Here is a 17,294-nt window from a genome sequence, read left to right as displayed (position 1 = left end):
ATCTTGTCTCAGTATTAAAACAGTCCTATGAGCTGTGGCTTCCAGGATTAATCTCAGGGTTAAACATTTAATGTGCAGGTACCAGAAATGGTGCTTTGTGGCTAAGTGGCTATAAAATTGTGGTTAGGAGAAGTTGCCTGGATGACCAAAGCAGACAGATAACTCACCTGCTGTGAGGCAGCGCCTGTCATCTGTAGATGCACTTGCTCTGAGTATGCAGTGAAGTAGCTCCAGAAATGGTGTTGAGGGCAGTTTTTGCTTTTTCAGTGGACACAGTTGATTTAACTCCTGAGATGCCTTCTAAGGTCTAGTTTTGGTTCTGTCCTAAAGTTCTAAAAAAAAAAACCCCAAACCCAACACATGCTTAAGCCTTTTCTGATTCATTGTACATCAGGGGCAGGTGCAGTGAAAGCAAATAGACTGAAAAATGTGCATTTAGCTATATAACTGTAGCTGCTTCACTTCTTTTTTTGTGTTCAGTCTACCTTTCCTTACATTATATTTTGTCATGCTCAGGAAATTTTGAAGATGCCGACTGAGTAGGCTGGGACAGTTAGAGAAGGAAGGTCTGTTACCTAGCTTTTGTTTTGGAAGGTATAGGGAGAGGCTACAGGGGAGAGTGATCATGGCAGAATCGTATCTTAAGACTTTTCTCTGCTATGCTTTGTCTCAGCATTTTTCTGTCTTCAGCAAAAGCTTATATAAATGCAAAGTATAAATAATGTATGGGAAGAGCAGCCACAATAAATGTAAGAACAGAAGAGTTTAGTCTTAAGCAAATGTTGCTCACCTCATCTGAGAACAAGGGCTTTACTGTTACAGCATTTGCGTGCTTTAATGACATCACTGCTGGATAAAGTGATGCCGTTAGAGGAGTCTGACAGGTCTCTTAACTTTGGGATCTTTGATAATTCTATAAAAGCCATTAACAGAAAATATTTCTCTTGTATTTTAATCCATGTAAGGACCTGGTGGATTATAGAATCGTTAATTCTTCTAACAGAAAATATTTCTCTTGTATTTTAATCCATGTAAGGACCTGGTGGATTATAGGATCGTTAATTCTTCTGATGAGTAACATAGAATTTCTACTTCAAGTAACAGATTAATTTCAGTTCCTAGAATCATTCAGGTGTGTGGGGACCTCAGAAGGTAGGTCATATTAGGTGCAAACTTCTGCCCAAAGCAGCATCAACACTGAATTTGTTTGTCCTTCTTTGAGTGAATTTGTTTGTCTTCCTTTGAGTGAGGAGTCTAATTCTTGGTAAATTGTTTGCACAGTTGAATACTGAGTTTCAGCAACTATATTTGCAGGTATCTTCTAGTCACTGACACACAGAAATATTTGGGTAGTGTGTACAGTGACTGTTTTCTGGGTGTGTAGGTTTTTTCTTTGGTCTAACCTTGCTACAGTGCTGTTGCTCTGTGTGTAAAAACTAGGATAATTCCTTCGCTGAAATTCTTTCTCTTTTTTAAATGTTACTATTGTTTCAGCTGCACAGACCCTTTCAGGGATACCTGTACTAGGTGCTGTGTCTAGAGATAACAAGACTGTCATATTCCTTCCTAAGAGACTTACGTTTAAACTGTAGGATTTTAGAAGTAGTGGGTAGATAGAAGCAGAAAGGGAGAACTCTACTTCCTTTAAAAAAAGAAAGGGAACAGGGTATGCATGGTACATGGTTATTTGAAGAATACTAACTAGAAACAAAAGTTGCTTAATATGTTTTTCCATTTTTAAAAAGTATGTATGTGTTCACTCATAGCTGAAACAGGCATACTTAAATGTCAGAAGTTACTTTACCCCCCGACTTTCATACTGAAAGGCAGACACAAAAAAGGCACCTTATTTTATTTTTTTTTTTTCCTTCCCTTTGGCCAGCTCTTCAATATCTGCTTTGGATTCTAGAGTCTTCCAAAAATTCCATGCTTGAGAATTGGGTGGGAGAAGAGAGGAGAGGGCAAAGCACCATGACTAGGTGATGATATTTTCTGTTGTCTGTAGCGTAGGATGTGTGTAGGGATTGGATTGGGTACAGGTAAAATGTTGCAGGGTTTCTTTTGTCCTTGATCTGTAAACCAGCCAGTAAAACCACAGTACTGTCTAGAAAGTGCTATGGACTTGATAAGCTCAAAAGAGTTTTGGCACTGTTCACCTTCTGTTAGAGCAGCATTTAGCAGACAGCCTGGGAGACGGAAGTCAACCAGTGGCTGTAGGATGAGTTTCTCATATTGTCACCTCGTACGCAAAAGAGAAATTAACCCGGGCTGTGGGTTCTGTTTGCAAACTCCATCGTGCTGAGGAGACAGCAGTTAGTAACCAGGTGCTGTCATGCGGACAGCTGCACCTGAAAATACGAGTGACATCAATAGATCTATCAACAAACTTTTACAGGCTGGTCATGAGAGCAGACTGCAGTTGTGAATCAGTATTCTGGTTTATTAGGTGCTTTTATACAGGCAGTGAGTTGCATCAAAAAGTTGGTATCTTCCCCTAAATTCTATTGGTAGATAACTCAGGCTTGCTGCTGAGTCCAGTCCAGTATCTGCTGTGTTTGACACCACCTTGCTTCAAGCCCTTTGTTCCTCCTACTCCTCAACATGCAGAGTATTAGTTCAGCAAGAGCTGCTATACCATCCCTACTATACTCGTAGTAGAATATTGAAGATGTAGTAGTGCTAATAACTTCTTTTTACCAGATCAATAAAGCCAAAAGAAACAGTTTTAGTTTCATTGGAACAACCTCAAATGAAGTGCAGGAAGAGGTGCACCCCCAATTATTATAATGGTGTGTATTGCCAAGATAGGGTTGTGAAAGCTTAACTTTTTTTCTGGTGTCATGGAAGATGTAGCTGATGTGTAGGAGCAAGTAGTCCTAAAAGCTGAAGAGTTATGGCTGGACTTCAAAAAGTGTCAGAAATGTGCCTCAGTAAAGGGTCTGGTGAAAAGTACAGACACAATAGAAAAGCTTAGAATGAACCTTGGCAAGTCATCTTTGTGTGTGTATGTAAATACATTTTTGGTATTTATTTGAGGATTAACTTAAAAAACGTTTGAGATGTACAAAATGAATACATAGAAATGCAGGAATTGTCTTTGTTCGCTCTAAAGCAGACTGTTTGCTCTTTATTCTTTTAACTAATTCTGTGTATGTCAGCCAATGATGAAGGGATACAATAATGGAGACAGATGACAACATGTACAAGGACGTGTACTGGGGGGACAGGTTGTATCTTGGATAACCTATTACCTCCCTCCTTTTTCAATCTAGTCAGTTTGTAAAACCTGTCCTAAATTGATAATCTTGGTTTTGGTGACTCTTAGCAGTGCTTTTTAATAAACATATCCTTCGCCACATGAATTTCACCCTCTGATATGCCCAAAATTATTTCAGAGCCACGGGATACCCTTTGAGATATTTTCAGTTTAAATGTGGAAATGAGTGATTTCAGTGATACTGAATTTCTACAGGATGAATATTACGAAGCACTACTGTCCCATAAATGCAGCTGCTATGCATTTGGCTCTGTGTATGGGTATTACTTCATTGACTGACATGCTCCCTCTCAACAGAGGAGATTTTGACAAGATAGAGAATGGAAAAGGTGGAGCTTGGTGAAAAGATAGTCGTAGAGAGGAAATGACTTCCCAAAGAAGCTGAATGAGGGACCAAAGACAAGAAGAGAGGCACAACTTCAAACTGGCAGATGCTAAAACAGGGACATCTTGGTCATTTTTTGCTAGAAATGTCTCAAACCCCTCTCTGTTTCTATTCACTGTAAATTAACAGTGATTCCTCATTGCCCTCTCTCTTTTAAAATAATGTCAAACTGGATCTGTGCTTTCACAACAAAACATGTTAGGGCAATGTTTCACAGCTCAACTTGTAATTACAAACAGAAGGAGACTCCCATAGATTCAGTTACCAGCACAAGGTTTCTGTCGTGTGTGATTGCTGTTCTCAGTGAGCCTTTGACCTTCTTTCTCTGAGGAAGGTATCCTTCTGAAAGCTTTGGAAAGGTCAGTCTTCTGTATCCAGTGCAGATAGGTAAGAGGAGGGAAGGAGCACGCCAGACAACGATGGAAGATGTGTAGTATGGAGACAATTGATGGCGTGTAAGAGAGAAAAAGAGCAGCTTTAAAGGGTGAGAGACAGAACTGAATGAACAAGCCAACGTCACAACATAGTTCTCAAAGCTGCCCTTTGGGAATATAGCTGATATGTTCACTTATTCTGTAGAATGATTGAGTGTTTGTGTATCTCCGTGTGTGTGTGTATATATATATGTAAAAAATTAAACCGAGCACACATAGTCTGGCTTCTGGAGAAGTTGCTGCTGGCAAAAGCATTGTTTTCTATGCTTATAGAAAATACTGGGGTGAGGGAAGAAGAGTCAGTGCCTTCTGATATGTGAGGAGCTATCTAGGTGTAAGCAACTGCTGAGGTCAGTCCATTGTATGTCATCTAGCTATGTTCCTGTAGTAAATACTGTATAATAAACTGCTAAAGCAACTTCTATTAAAAAAAAAAAATATCTTCTGCAGGCTTGCAACATGGAAGAGACCCTGGGAAGTTACACTGAATACTTGTAACTGCTTCGCTCCTGGGAAGAACCATCACATCTGTTCTGTCAAGACTGAGCTCAGTGGTAGTTTTCTCCACACTGATGCTATAAATTCTGTTTTTCAATGCATGGAATATGTGTCAGCAGGATTAAATCAGGACAGTCTCCCGAATATGGAATCTCAGAGAAGGCACTCACTGTGACTTCCGAAGTAAGCCAGCAACATCCTGAAATTCTTGATTTTTCTCAGATACTTTTATTACTTAACTGAGTATTTCTGCAGATATCTGTTCTGAAATACTTTGTTTGACTTGGAGCAAGCACTGTTGCTGGGCTGCTCTGAAAGCTTGCGATGGCTCTGACTTCTCCAAAATCTGTAGCAGGGGATTTGATGCAAAGAGAAGAACTTGTGCGCCATGATGGAAACTGTTTCCATTTCCTCTCTGCGAACATCATCACAATAGGTAAGTGAAAATTTACTGTCTTTTCATCTAACAGTTTGTATTGAAAATAGTTTCTTTTTCTTCCAATTTACATTTACTGTATTGAGATTTTATACGGCACTTCCAGTTTTCCTTAAATTTGAGGGAATTGTGTTTGTATATTCCTCAGTCCCTTTTTACTGTGTAGTTGGCATGATGACTGGAGTTGGGGTAAAGTGTAAACACGCACACACCACCCCCCAAAAAACAAAACCAAAAGCCCCCCAAACCCCAGAAAAACCCAAAACAAAAATAAAATCCACCACAAAGCACCCCCAAACAACAGAGTTTCTCTGGCCTGTGTTTGACCTGTCCCGGTAGCTGATGACATATATGAGACTGTAAATGTCTGATATAGGCTGGTAATTAAATGAGGTGGTATTGGAAGGCAAAACTTGTAGCAAGTTTAAATAACTTCTGGAATACTGCCTTACACAATAACGGTATTTCTGAATCAATCTTTAAGACCTTGCTTGTACACACAGTCTTGGACATTTGAGTCATGCGAAAGGTCCTTTATGTGTAGAATCCCTAAAATTTTAGCATCACATATTCTTAGACTGGAGGTTCTGCATGATGAACTTTGCATTTACAGTCTTAGAAAGGTTCAAGCTGCTTTTATTTGTTTGTTAGCACAGTGTTGTGTTCACCTACTAGTAGCAAACCCTCTAACATGCAGGAAGATATGATTAAAACCAAGTGCTTTTTTAGCTCTTTTAAACTGACTCCTAGACCAATCCCCTGACCCTTAACTCTTTTCTCCCTTAAAACAATTAATTCCTTGCTGATTTTACGGAGGGTGAAATTTATGGGTGTATTTTATAAACTACTTTGCATGAAGGAACTAGTTGCTTTTTCAGTGCCATTAAGTACAGCATGAATTGTTATGAACCCTTTTGCTGCATGATATCATAAGATTATGATTCTGTTACCAATGTTTCCCAAGACATGATAGACAGCATAGCATCTTCACATAACTAGTGACATTTATTCTTGAATAAATGATCAGTGTGGTTTTGAGATGCACTTAAATAGATGGGAAACTGGCTTCTACTCCCAAGTTAAGGAAATTTTGAAACCAGGGATGATGTACATATCATCTGTGATTTGTTAACAGAGAATCATAACACTGGTGCCTTCACAGAAACCAGCAGATGCATCTGTGTTCCTTGCTGTGTGACTTCCATTGTATCTGTAAGAATGTAAGGTCTACATGTTTGAAAAGTACCATATTTTGAACATAAGAAGGTTTTCAAATATAAAACCAAGCAGCTGTACATAGAAACTGTGCTCCTGCTTTTAGGTTTCCATATCCAAATGCAGTGGGAACCCAATATTAGTCTGTTTTCTTATTCTTACCCCTTCTTGTCCCCAGATAATGGGTATCTGGTTTAGTTTGAAAATGTGGCTAATAAAAGTCAACACTCTTCTGAAAGAATGCAAGCCTGCCCATTTTAAATTTGACCACTGCATTTTTAGCTGCCTCCCAATGCTGACTAACAGCGATGTTTTTCTGAGAGATGAATTAATTAGCTGGAATATCTTCAGTGGATAGTAATTTGGTGGCTTGTAGCTCCCTTTGGCAATTAATGTAGATTGGATACAAAACATGTAAAAATGAAGCTGACCAGACACACAAACACAGAGGAGAGAGAGAAAAAAAATAGAAGTCTTAAAGTCTTGATGGTTTAAGAGATAAGTCTTGGAATTTAAAAGGAATGTGGATCGCTTTTCTTTGCAAGACCAGTAGACAGATGATGGCCAGCAAGAACTGGCTTTTGAATATAGGTAGAAATTAGATCTGCCATTTATCAATGGTATCATATCCCATTTAAGCTTCCTTTTTAGGGTTTAAGCCAGGAACTAGTAGAGATCAGGATTATATCCAGCAGGAGGAGAGATATGTATTTTCATATCTGGCACTGCAAGTTTTATTTCCATAGATCTCTGAAACATCTCGTGCCGGTCATTGGTCCTGAAATAGAAAAGTGTTTTGACTGAAATCATGTTCTTAAGAACTGTGGTTTTAAGAGGGAGGGTGATTGTTGGAGAAAAGACAATTTCTAAGAATTACAGAATTTGGTCTACACAGCTTTGCGAGAGCAAATGTTTGTGTCAGCTGAATTCCTTTTAAGAAGGCAGTGAGGTATGCTGAATCTTTTTGTGAGACAAAAAATTATTTTTCTTGTCAAAGCAATTTGTGCTAGTAAGAAACAAGCAGTGGTAGCCTGTAATTTAGCATTATCCTTTTTGTGGGTGATTCTGGTGTAGTTAACTTGTCAACTATTTTTGGCTTTCAACAGGCTCCTCTATTCAGCAGCTCCAAGTGCTCCTAAATATTTTACTCTTTAATCTTTACCAGATATTTTCCAGAGGGAACACTAAATGCTGAGAAAACTGGGAGGAATCATTGCACTAGAATGCAGGTTGAAGGCCGTAAGAGCAGTGAGGAGAACCCAGCCTTCTTCTCAAAGCAAAACATTTTGGGCCACATATTTTAAAAATGTAAATTAGCATCATAGGATGAGACTATCAAAACCGATTGCAGATTTTTTTCCTTGTTTCTTTCAAGTGCTTCTGGAAAATATTTCTTGAAGTTGATGAGAGTGGGATTTATACTGCCTCGGGTTGTGGCTCTGTGCCATGAAGTTGTCTGAATTGAGCTGAACGATACAGAGCTCAAAGAATAACTATTGTTAGCTGTTGCTCTTTTTTGCGTGTTTACAGCTTGCACAGAGGAAAATGAGCTCTTCTCTTAGGAAGCTCTGTAGATTACAGATGTGATTTTGCACATCAGGTGTTGACTGGAAATTGGGTAGGAGGAGGGGAATTGTGTAACTGATGTCTGTGGCAGATGAATTTGTGCTACAGGAGAGATCTGAAGGAGGAGGAGCTGCTTTGTTGCATTAAAAATTTTTTTAAAAAGTTGATTTAGCCCAAGATTTTAATCGGAACTTCATGTATTCAACACAGGACTTATTTGCTTGAAATACATTCTCATTTACTGCCTATGGTCATGAAGAAGACAACACTAAAAGTTTGGGCTGGGCTCTCACAGGAACTAATTTCATCACTTTGGCCAAACTTCCAGCTATTGTGAAATCAATTTTGCCTTCTGCTGGCTTAAATTTTGGGCTGATATGTATATTTTTTACTAGTGTTAATTGGGCTGAATATATTTTTATTGTCGTATTAAAAATAGCTTGTCAGTGAAAATATAATCCAGAATTAACTGTCATTACACTAGTTCTTATCATTATCTTATATGTTTAGCGATACTAGTTTTTCCCTAGTGGAGGTAGCCATCGTGTTTGATCATCGTCTAACTCAGCTTCTTGGGTTCACTGTATGCAGTAAGTACTTAACTATTCTGTATTTAGTCTTGAATTTATGCAGGTAAGTGGAGCATCTGTTCAAAAATAAATTATTCCAATGCCTGCTTTTTATTTTAGAAAAATAACCATAAAGCATATTCTTAAATGGAAAGGTGATCTAAAGGAAATGGACAAAATTTTAACTTCCTGCGAACAGTAACTACAGTTTTGCTATGATGTGTGTGTTAAATGCATATGCATTTTTTTTCAGTAGTGTTGCAGAAATCTGATTCTTTCAAAAGTCTGTTGAGCCTCTGGTGGTGTCTTGTTTGCGTTGTTGCAGTTTAGGCAAATTCCAGAGCAGCTGGCTAAATGAAGCTTGTGTTGAGTGTCACGATTACTCGCAATGGAACGAATCATGTGCTGAAGTACTTTGCAAAACTGGGATGTTCCTGCAAAGCTATTAGTCTTAGCTGACAAATCTCTGGCGGATGGAAGGCCTGTAGTGGGGTCTTTAGTGTTCCACTGCCCTCTCTTGCCTTTGCACAACTCTTGAGCTCCCCTGCCCTCAGCTCTGCAAGCTGTTTGGTTCTCTGGGGTTCCTCAGCATGTGAAGATATGCTCATTCATATGCTCCGGGGAAGGCTGCCCCAATACTACTATTATAGTGTGTCAATTGGAAAAGAGAAATATTCACAGAAACTGTTTCCTGCCTCTCACCTGCAGATCACACCAACAGTGATTTTTTTTTTTTTTTCTAGTTCGTTCTTATAAATTGGCTTGCAAGGGGATTGAAAAAGGAAAGTGCAGAAATATAGAGGCGAATAGGCATATTACATCATTTGTGTGTTTCCTGGCACTACAGAAGTAAGATGGTATGCTCTGGTTATTGCTATGTCATATAAACTGACTTTTAGGGACCTACTTTTTGCTTGTAGGATGAATTGTAATTTGTGGCCTCCTGAACAAGAATTGTCCATTACATACTAATATGCATAAAGCTCCATCAGTGTGCCCACGTCGGACAAAGTGCAAAGAAATGGCAGAAATAGCTGGAGGGAGAGAAAGTCTTCATTGTGCCCGTGCAGCACTTCCAGCATTCCAGTGCAAGTGGGCCTGAACCTAAACAAAAGCTGGTCTGCAGCTCAGGAATCCCTTTGCAGACTTGTTCGGAACACCCACTTGAGTTGGTTCTTAATTCCCTCATTAACTCTTTATATGACTCAGTTTAAATGCTGCGTAGTGCACTGACAGCTCTTATTTTGCTTTGTATTCTAATGCATGCAAAGCAATCTACACAGGAGTGATCATAATACCGATGAGTTGTTGAGTAGCCTACTCTTTCAGCTTTATCAAGCTTGTGCTGTCAAATGGAACGCTTCAGCTTTCTCATTTGGGTGAACAGATCTCCAAGAAAATGTAGGAAAGGATGGATCTAAAGAGTTAAATCCCTAGCTGGAATAAATCCATGCAGTTACAGAAATGCTGCTCAATTGGTCATTTGGTCCCATGGTATGGTAGCTACCGACCATCTACTTCTGTACCATAATTGTTATTCTTAGATGGCTTGAAACTTTTAGCATTCTTCTACAGTTTTCTGAGTGTTTTTCATCAGCTGAGACAGTTTTCAAAACTTGTTGCTTTTTTTGGAAGAAAAATTCCACTTTTCTGTGTAGGTTGTATATGGATAAAGAAAAAGATTTCTATGTAAAAATGAAATCTGAGTGGAATACAATTAACTTTTACAAAATTTTGTTGTATAATGTGATTCAACATTATTACAGCAGCATTGGGAACATCCGAAATCAAGGAGGTATATGGCAAATTCGGTAATCCTCTATTTTTCAAATATGCTTTGGCATGTCTAGGCTGACTTTGCCCTTGTAATCTGATGAAAGAGTGCTGTGCACAGACATGCAAAAATCCTGTTTGCTTAGATACATAGTACATCAGATTAGCCTAGAGAAGTACTTAAGATGGCCTTCAGCCTGTGGCTCTAACATGCTGCCTGTCTACACGAGCAGTGCTTCTGGCATGGCAGGGGCTTGGCCGAGTGATCTTTAAAGGTCTCTTCCAGCCCAAAGGATTCTATGATACAAGTTTAGCTGAAGAACAGACACACGAGTGATATTTTGTGAATTGGCATCAGCTGTCTGAAAGTAACTTGAATTAAAGCTAAACTTCTGTGAAACTGCCCATCAGTTAAAAATAAAATGTGAACTGATATTGTGGTTCTACTAGTTCTGCACGTATTAGTGAGTGACCGAAGAATGGATATTGCTTTGGGTTTGTTTCTTGTTGATGCAGTTTGAATCAAATCTGAAAAGACACACTGTTTATCCCGAGTGTTTAATCTTAAATATGTCATTCTCTTTGATTTGGTATTACATAGACAGTGGATACTACAAAATTCTGACACCAAATCCTGAAGTTTTTGCATAGTCTCCACTTAAAGAATTATGTTTTCGACACCTTTTTTCCTTCTTGAATGGAGAGTAAGGCTATAGTGTAACGAACACTGCAAGCTGCTGTTTGTCCTTTTTTGCTGCAGAGGCAGAACTGACCAAGGGAAGGTGCAGAATGCACGATTGTTTCCTTTGCTGGCAATGTCAGCTTACACTAATTTAAAATGTTCATGAGTCCACGGACTGTTGTAATGAAGACATGAATCTAATACTGGGCTGCTCAGCAGACCTGAGTTCTGATTCTGTTACTAATTTCACTTTATCCTTCTGTTGTCTCTTATTTTGCTTATAAATGAGAACTGCTATTCCTGCACAGCAGACACTTCCCAGTCATGTTTGCATCTTTATTACCTATGCTGGAACACAAATAATAATGATGTTCAACCTCATTTCATTCAGAAATGTAATAACTATGGTAAGATCTTCTAGACAGTGACACTTGTGGATACTGTTATCAGCTGCTTGGGAACTGTCCCGCAAAATACAGTATGTAGACCCCAAAAAGCCTGAACCCTGGAAGTTTTGTGTAGCTAGAAACACTGAGTTAAGTGAAAATAAGTTTGGTATGTTGTTTTTTCCTTTTTCCTGCCAAAAAAAACCAACCAAAAAAATGCAAAGCCCAAGCCACCCAATCTAAGCATACAGAAATTTTAAAAAATTATAGATGTTTTTGTATTAAAAAAAAAACAAACACATCTCTTATGATGAAGAGCTGTTCAAGTGAAGCATCTGTTGTATAAGGCAAATGTTCTTTTAGCACTCTCATTATGCATTCTGGATAGCAGTTAGTTCCATTTAGGGATGTGTGATCTAAGACATGCTAAGAATAGGAGGGAAAAGGTTTTTGTCAGGTTACCATTTTAAAATGTTGGAGAAAGACCTAGAGTTGGGCTATGAGCAGTGGTGATTGAGCTGTCTGTGTGAACTGTACACAAGCATGGCAGTCAGCAGGTTCCAAATTCTGCTGCTTGCTTTTTGCAGTTATCCTGGATGAGCTGAATCCTTGCTCTGTGCCACAAACAGAGGACAATAAGAGATGATCTGTGCGGCAGCCAGCTGTATGTGCCTGCTCCAGGTGGCAGACACTTCCTAGTCTGGGTAGAGAATTCCCCTGCAGTCCCTCTCTGAATAATATTTCACCTACATGTGGTATTTCTATCATGTAAATTCTGTGCCTTGGATGTAAGACGATGATTCCTTTGTAAACTTGTGTGTATTTGAGGGGCAGAAGTTGTCCTAGAATACATAAATTTTTTAAAAAGTGTGTAAACAGAGGGCTCAAGTGTTTCTGCAGGTAGTGTACTGGGTGAATTTCTATTGAGGCTTCTGGGTGAGTAAAAAATTAACACTATTAACTTTATTTGCAGAAGAGGTGTAAACATTTAGACATTGGTAAGAGACCTGTGCTGCAACAGGCATATCTGCAGCTCTGAGGTTTAGCACTCTGAACCTCAGTCCCTGAGACTTGGAACGGTAGAGCTAAATAGATTGAGATGTATTACTACTTGAGCTCATTTCAGCCTAGAATTTCTCTGAGATTAGGCTTTTACTGCTTCCTAATGCAGATTCAGAACGTGACTGGCAATCTCTAGCCAGACTTTCAGTTTTTTTAAACCAAAAATTGTTCTGTTTGTAGGCACATACGTGCAAATAAGCAGCCAAATATTTAGGTGGGTGTTTTGCCTGAGAAATCACAAAGTGATGTATTTTCATCTCGCGCGGTGGTGGTCTGGAGCAGATCTGAGGACTGATGAAATGGTGAAACTGGATCAATTTTCAGTTTGTGAAAAAGGCTTTCTGTTGTCCGTGCTCATGTAGCATTAAAGTCCTAGAAGAAAAAGTGTTTGAAAGAATTCAGTCTTTGAGCTGTTTCATCTCCCATTACAAGGTGACTGAATTCTAAGAAATTGTGTTGTTTATGTAATGTAGTGTGTGTTGTAAAGGAGAAGGTATCTTGAACTACTTGGTGACAAGAACAACTTCCAGTCCTGAGGTCATTTTGCAGTGCAGAAGGTAATATTTGACTGCAATTTAACAGTAGAGGGCAGCGGAGTTCTTAATTTATCCATACATTCATGACATGATATGTGCATGTTCCATACATACATTACCTACATCTGATGCAGGGTGAAGATTTGCGAATCATATAAACTTATAAATTTATAAACATACAAATTTAACTAAACAGAAAGTCAGGCTTGTTTGCAATACACGTTTTTTTGTTCAGAGATATTCAAAGATATATAAAGCAGCTAATTTATATTTGGATAATTCGTGCAAAAATTAATCTTGCTGTGTCTGAAATTTAAAATTCAAGAGATTTCGATAAGGTTCAGAAGTACTCTGATGCACTGCACTGAATGAAAATCTTGAGACTGATAACGTTCATGATGAACCAGATAAAACTCATCTCACAATGATTGTGATAGAATAAATCTGGAATATTTCAGTCCAGTTTAATCTTGATCTGTGCTCTCATGATACAAAAGTGACCAATCTCGAAACCTTCTGGCTTGTGTTTAGACTACTGCAAGTGCTCTACAACCTGGATTCTTTCTCAGCTGGTATCTTCCTATACCTATCTACAGAGCGGCCTTACAATACAGTTCTGCTTTGTATTTGTTTTGGATCCTTCCCTAGAATAAATGACGATACAAGGAGCAGCTCAACAGTAAATCTGAACCAAGCTGTGTGAGGATCTTGCATTTCATTTTGACTGTGCTGAACATTAGTATCTTGTCCTTCAGCTGATGTGATTCATATATTCCTTTTTCCTGTCTTCGAGGAATGTATATTTGTTTTCTTACGGATATTAATTTGGAACAAATGATCTTTTTTTTTTTTTTTTTTTTTTTAAACCTTGCCATTTAGCCCAAAAAGATTGAGCAGGCAGTGAAAAACTGTCAAGCGTTTTAGAGTCTTTTCTTTCTGGGTTTTGTTTGGTTGGGTTTTTTAGTAATGTAGCTCTTGGAGGCTCTGCGCCAAGATGCCTAAAGGTGTTTAGTCTCCTAACTCCTATTTAGGCACAGACATTCCCACTGAAATGTGTTGGAAGTTAGGAGCCTAAATATTTTAAATTTGACACCCGCAATGAAGCAGAGAGGTCTTCAGTGAGTTATCTCCAATTCACACATCCTTTAACCTGGTTTTAGAATCATGAAATACTAACAAATGCCTGTCTTTGTCTTCGTGGAGTTCTGTTAGGATAAATGCATGGAAGGTTGTGAAACTGTCAGAAATCCTAATCGGAACCTTAAAGGTGCTTAAGGTCTGATTTGTTGGGTCATTCTCCTCTGGCAGTAGGAATATTGCAGTTTGGCCTCACCTTTCTTTGCTGTGTGCTACTGAAGTCATGCGACTATAATAAAAAGGGGAGAGTTACTGGGATAGTCGGTTTATATGCTAGCTCTGTTTGCTCTGTAGAAGTTAACTAGTGAAAACAAGATTAAATGTACTGCCGGATCTCTGCAGAATCGGTAGTTTTTCTGTACTGGAGAGAAAAAGCAGTGTACTACACATGTAGATATAGCTATATGTTAGCTTTATAGTAGATATCTGCATCTCAGATTTTGATTTCTATAACTCAAAATCATCAGGCTTTCATTTAAAATTTGAAAAAAATGGCAGGTTTGGGTTAAATCTTCTAATGAGCAGAAAATCAAACTCAGACTCCCTTTTTTTGAGGTGCTAAAGACTATTATATTATTCCAGGACAATTAAAAATCTCTAGAGAATCTGTGAGCAAGTTATAATGTCCTTACAGAAATAACCAGTCTTGGAGAGGAGACTGAGCAAAGCCCCTCTTTAGGCTTAGACTGCAACAACTGAGTAACATGCCATCAATACCATAGTATCGTCTGGTCCGAGCTACCGCTGCAGTGTTACTAGATTATTTTTTTTTATGTCACTTGTGGAAGAAATGGAATTATTTTCTTGAGGTAAAGTCTGAGGCGTATTAATTTTTTTGTGTGCTGGTGTTAAGAGCTTTTATGGTTGAACATGGGCCAGAAACTACATCACCTGAATGTGACCTTCTGTTTTTTCCACCTCTGCCAAAATCTCCTCCTTTAAGTTTTCTTGCTGTTTCTCTTGTATACCTGTTGTTGCCTGTAAAGATTTTAGAAATATGTAGTGGGAAATGGAACACTTCAAGCAAAATAAACAGCATTGTTTGCGCACACATTCCAGAGTCTAGGGTAAGAATATTGCTACTGCAGTGGTCTGTCTGTATCGCTGTTGCCATCTACTGGATAAATGCACAAATGCTAAGCTGGCATCATGTGCACAAAGCGAGCTAAAAAGGAGTGACAGGAGGCTTTGGAACAAGAAGTTCTATTTTTATCGCTAGATATACATATTCCATGATTATTAAACAGTTCTTGTAAACAGTACAGTGACAAAAGCGTGATGCATAAATATGGTTCTTCTACCCTAAATGACCAGTACTATGCAGGCTTCCATGAAAAAGAAATCCCAGGAGACTACACTGCATGTGTGCTCAGATTTACATAGCCTCCAGACATTCACTTCATCCTTCTAGAGTGCAGGTTTAGAACGTTTCATGCTGCCTCAGAACCAGTTCTGTCAGAGTACTGTTATTCCTAGAGCTTTTGTACCTGGCACCACTTGGTGGTTACTATCTAGGGCAACTACTACTGTGTTGCCTCAAAACTGCTCCTAGTTGCAAGACAGAATAGAAATTCTTGACAGGTGTGAGTATCTGGTAGCGTGGAAGTTAGATTTCTTTATCGTTTGATTGTTAGGAGCTAGTGAAATAAGCAAAAATAATGCTCAGTCAGATGGTTAGAGTAAGTGCAGTATGTTTAGAGGTAGTAAACTCAGTTCTGGGTTGACTGAACCAGTTCGGGAACAATCAAAAATAAAATCTTTATAATGCTGCGAGGGGAAAAATATGTTCCTTTCATTCATTTGGATGGGTGCTTAGCCTGTGTGTCTGTCAAAGACTGGGGGGGAATCCAGTGTTCTTTGATAAAGTTCAACTATATTGGCATTATCTGTGGGAAGTTCTTAAGATACAGCCATTAGCTGTGAACAAGTCTGTCAATCAAATCAGCCCAGAAGGATGCTGCTCTTGCAAGCACTGTAAACAAAAGCTGAGCCTCTCCCTCATAGGTTTTCTCACAAGTAAATTATTTGTATCTGCTTATAGTTCTGGTAAACTTAACCCCCCTGAAAGTCACTGACTGCAGATGTAGCCAAGTGACTCAACTCTCCTGTCTTACAGCATGGACTGTTGTCTGGCTTTGATTGGCATTTGGAGCTTGGCAAATGACTTGAAAATCCAAGCCCCCCCGACTGTGTGATACTGTGAAACCCGCCTGCCTTTAGATAGTGCTTTCCTCCCAAAACATTTGAATGCCCTTCATCTTCAAGCAGTTTACTTTTTATCTTTGTTCACATCACAGTCTTATCTGTCAGTTCGATCTGAGGTTAAATACTTCATCAGAGAGACAAATGCTTTGTTTCTTGAGAGAACAAATAACTTCAGTTGTCTTCTGAAGGAAATCATAGTGGTTTTCTACAGTTAATTACGAGGAACTGCTTTATGTAGGGCTGCTGCTATCTTCTAGGAAAATCCAGGATTCTTCAGCTGCATCTCTGGCTATATAGCAAAAAAAAAAAAGAGAATAATCTTCTTCTGAACTCATGATACAAACCATGAGTTAAACCCCTGTAGCTAAGGTGAAGGGAAGCTGTTCCATTATGGGCTTTTTATGCTGAAAATGCTCTGCACAGGATAGAGTTGTGCGTGGTTTATAGGGAAAAGTGAATGAGATTATTTTTGGCAATATTTTAAGGTTGGTTTTTTTTTTTTTTTGCCCCTCAGTGTGAGACAGACTCCTTAGCTAGTGATCAGAATGAGTCTCAAGGATCATGCTTGCAATGATGGGGAGCCGTATTGTTTATTTGAATGCATGAGATTCAGGAGTATAAGCCAAAAATATCTTAAATGGTTAAACAGATCTTTGAGAAAGATATCCTTCTCCGTTGGTGTAGATGCTCTTGCTGAGAGAAACAAATGTTATTTCTAATGATGAGAAGGTCTACTAGCGAATGTGTTCCTTTTTTTTTTTTTTTTTCTCTCCTTTCTCCTCTGTAATTCCTGACGGATGTTGTCTTAAATGAGAGAGAACAGTGCCATGCAACAGCTTGGCAAGAGCCTTTGTGGAGAGCGGACCTAAGGACCCTTCTGTAATGTGCAGTTGGTAGTTGCAGAGCTGGAGCTCACCTCAAGCGCTTGGCTTTTCTAGTGATGTCAGAAATGTTTGTGGTGGTTTTTTGGTTTGTTTTTTTTACATGGCTCTTATCTCAAGTAACAAATAAGGCTTCCTTTAGCCTACTAGGGGTGTCATGTATCTTAAATACAGAAACGTTAACAAGTTACAGTAAAACGAAATAAAGGACTGAACAAGTTCCTCTCTTCCTTCGATATGGGTGAAGTTTGG

At 38.8% G+C, this 17,294-nt stretch overlaps 1 protein-coding gene across 1 annotated transcript in view; it reads left to right on the top strand.

The window, feature by feature from the left end:
• Window positions 1-4,918: 4,918 nt before the first annotated feature.
• PLCH2 (phospholipase C eta 2) overlaps window positions 4,919-17,294 on the top strand; it is a 100,844-nt gene continuing 88,468 nt past the window's right edge. The window contains exon 1 of the mRNA XM_074924554.1: window positions 4,919-5,030. Within this exon, the coding sequence (XP_074780655.1) occupies window positions 4,919-5,030 (112 nt within the window). The remainder of the gene's footprint in view (window positions 5,031-17,294) is intronic.

This window comes from Athene noctua, chromosome 22, assembly GCF_965140245.1.
Source record: "Athene noctua chromosome 22, bAthNoc1.hap1.1, whole genome shotgun sequence".
Classification (NCBI taxonomy): domain Eukaryota; kingdom Metazoa; phylum Chordata; class Aves; order Strigiformes; family Strigidae; genus Athene; species Athene noctua.
Note: the sequence above shows the minus strand (reverse complement) of the source record. Positions and strands in the feature narration are given on the sequence as shown.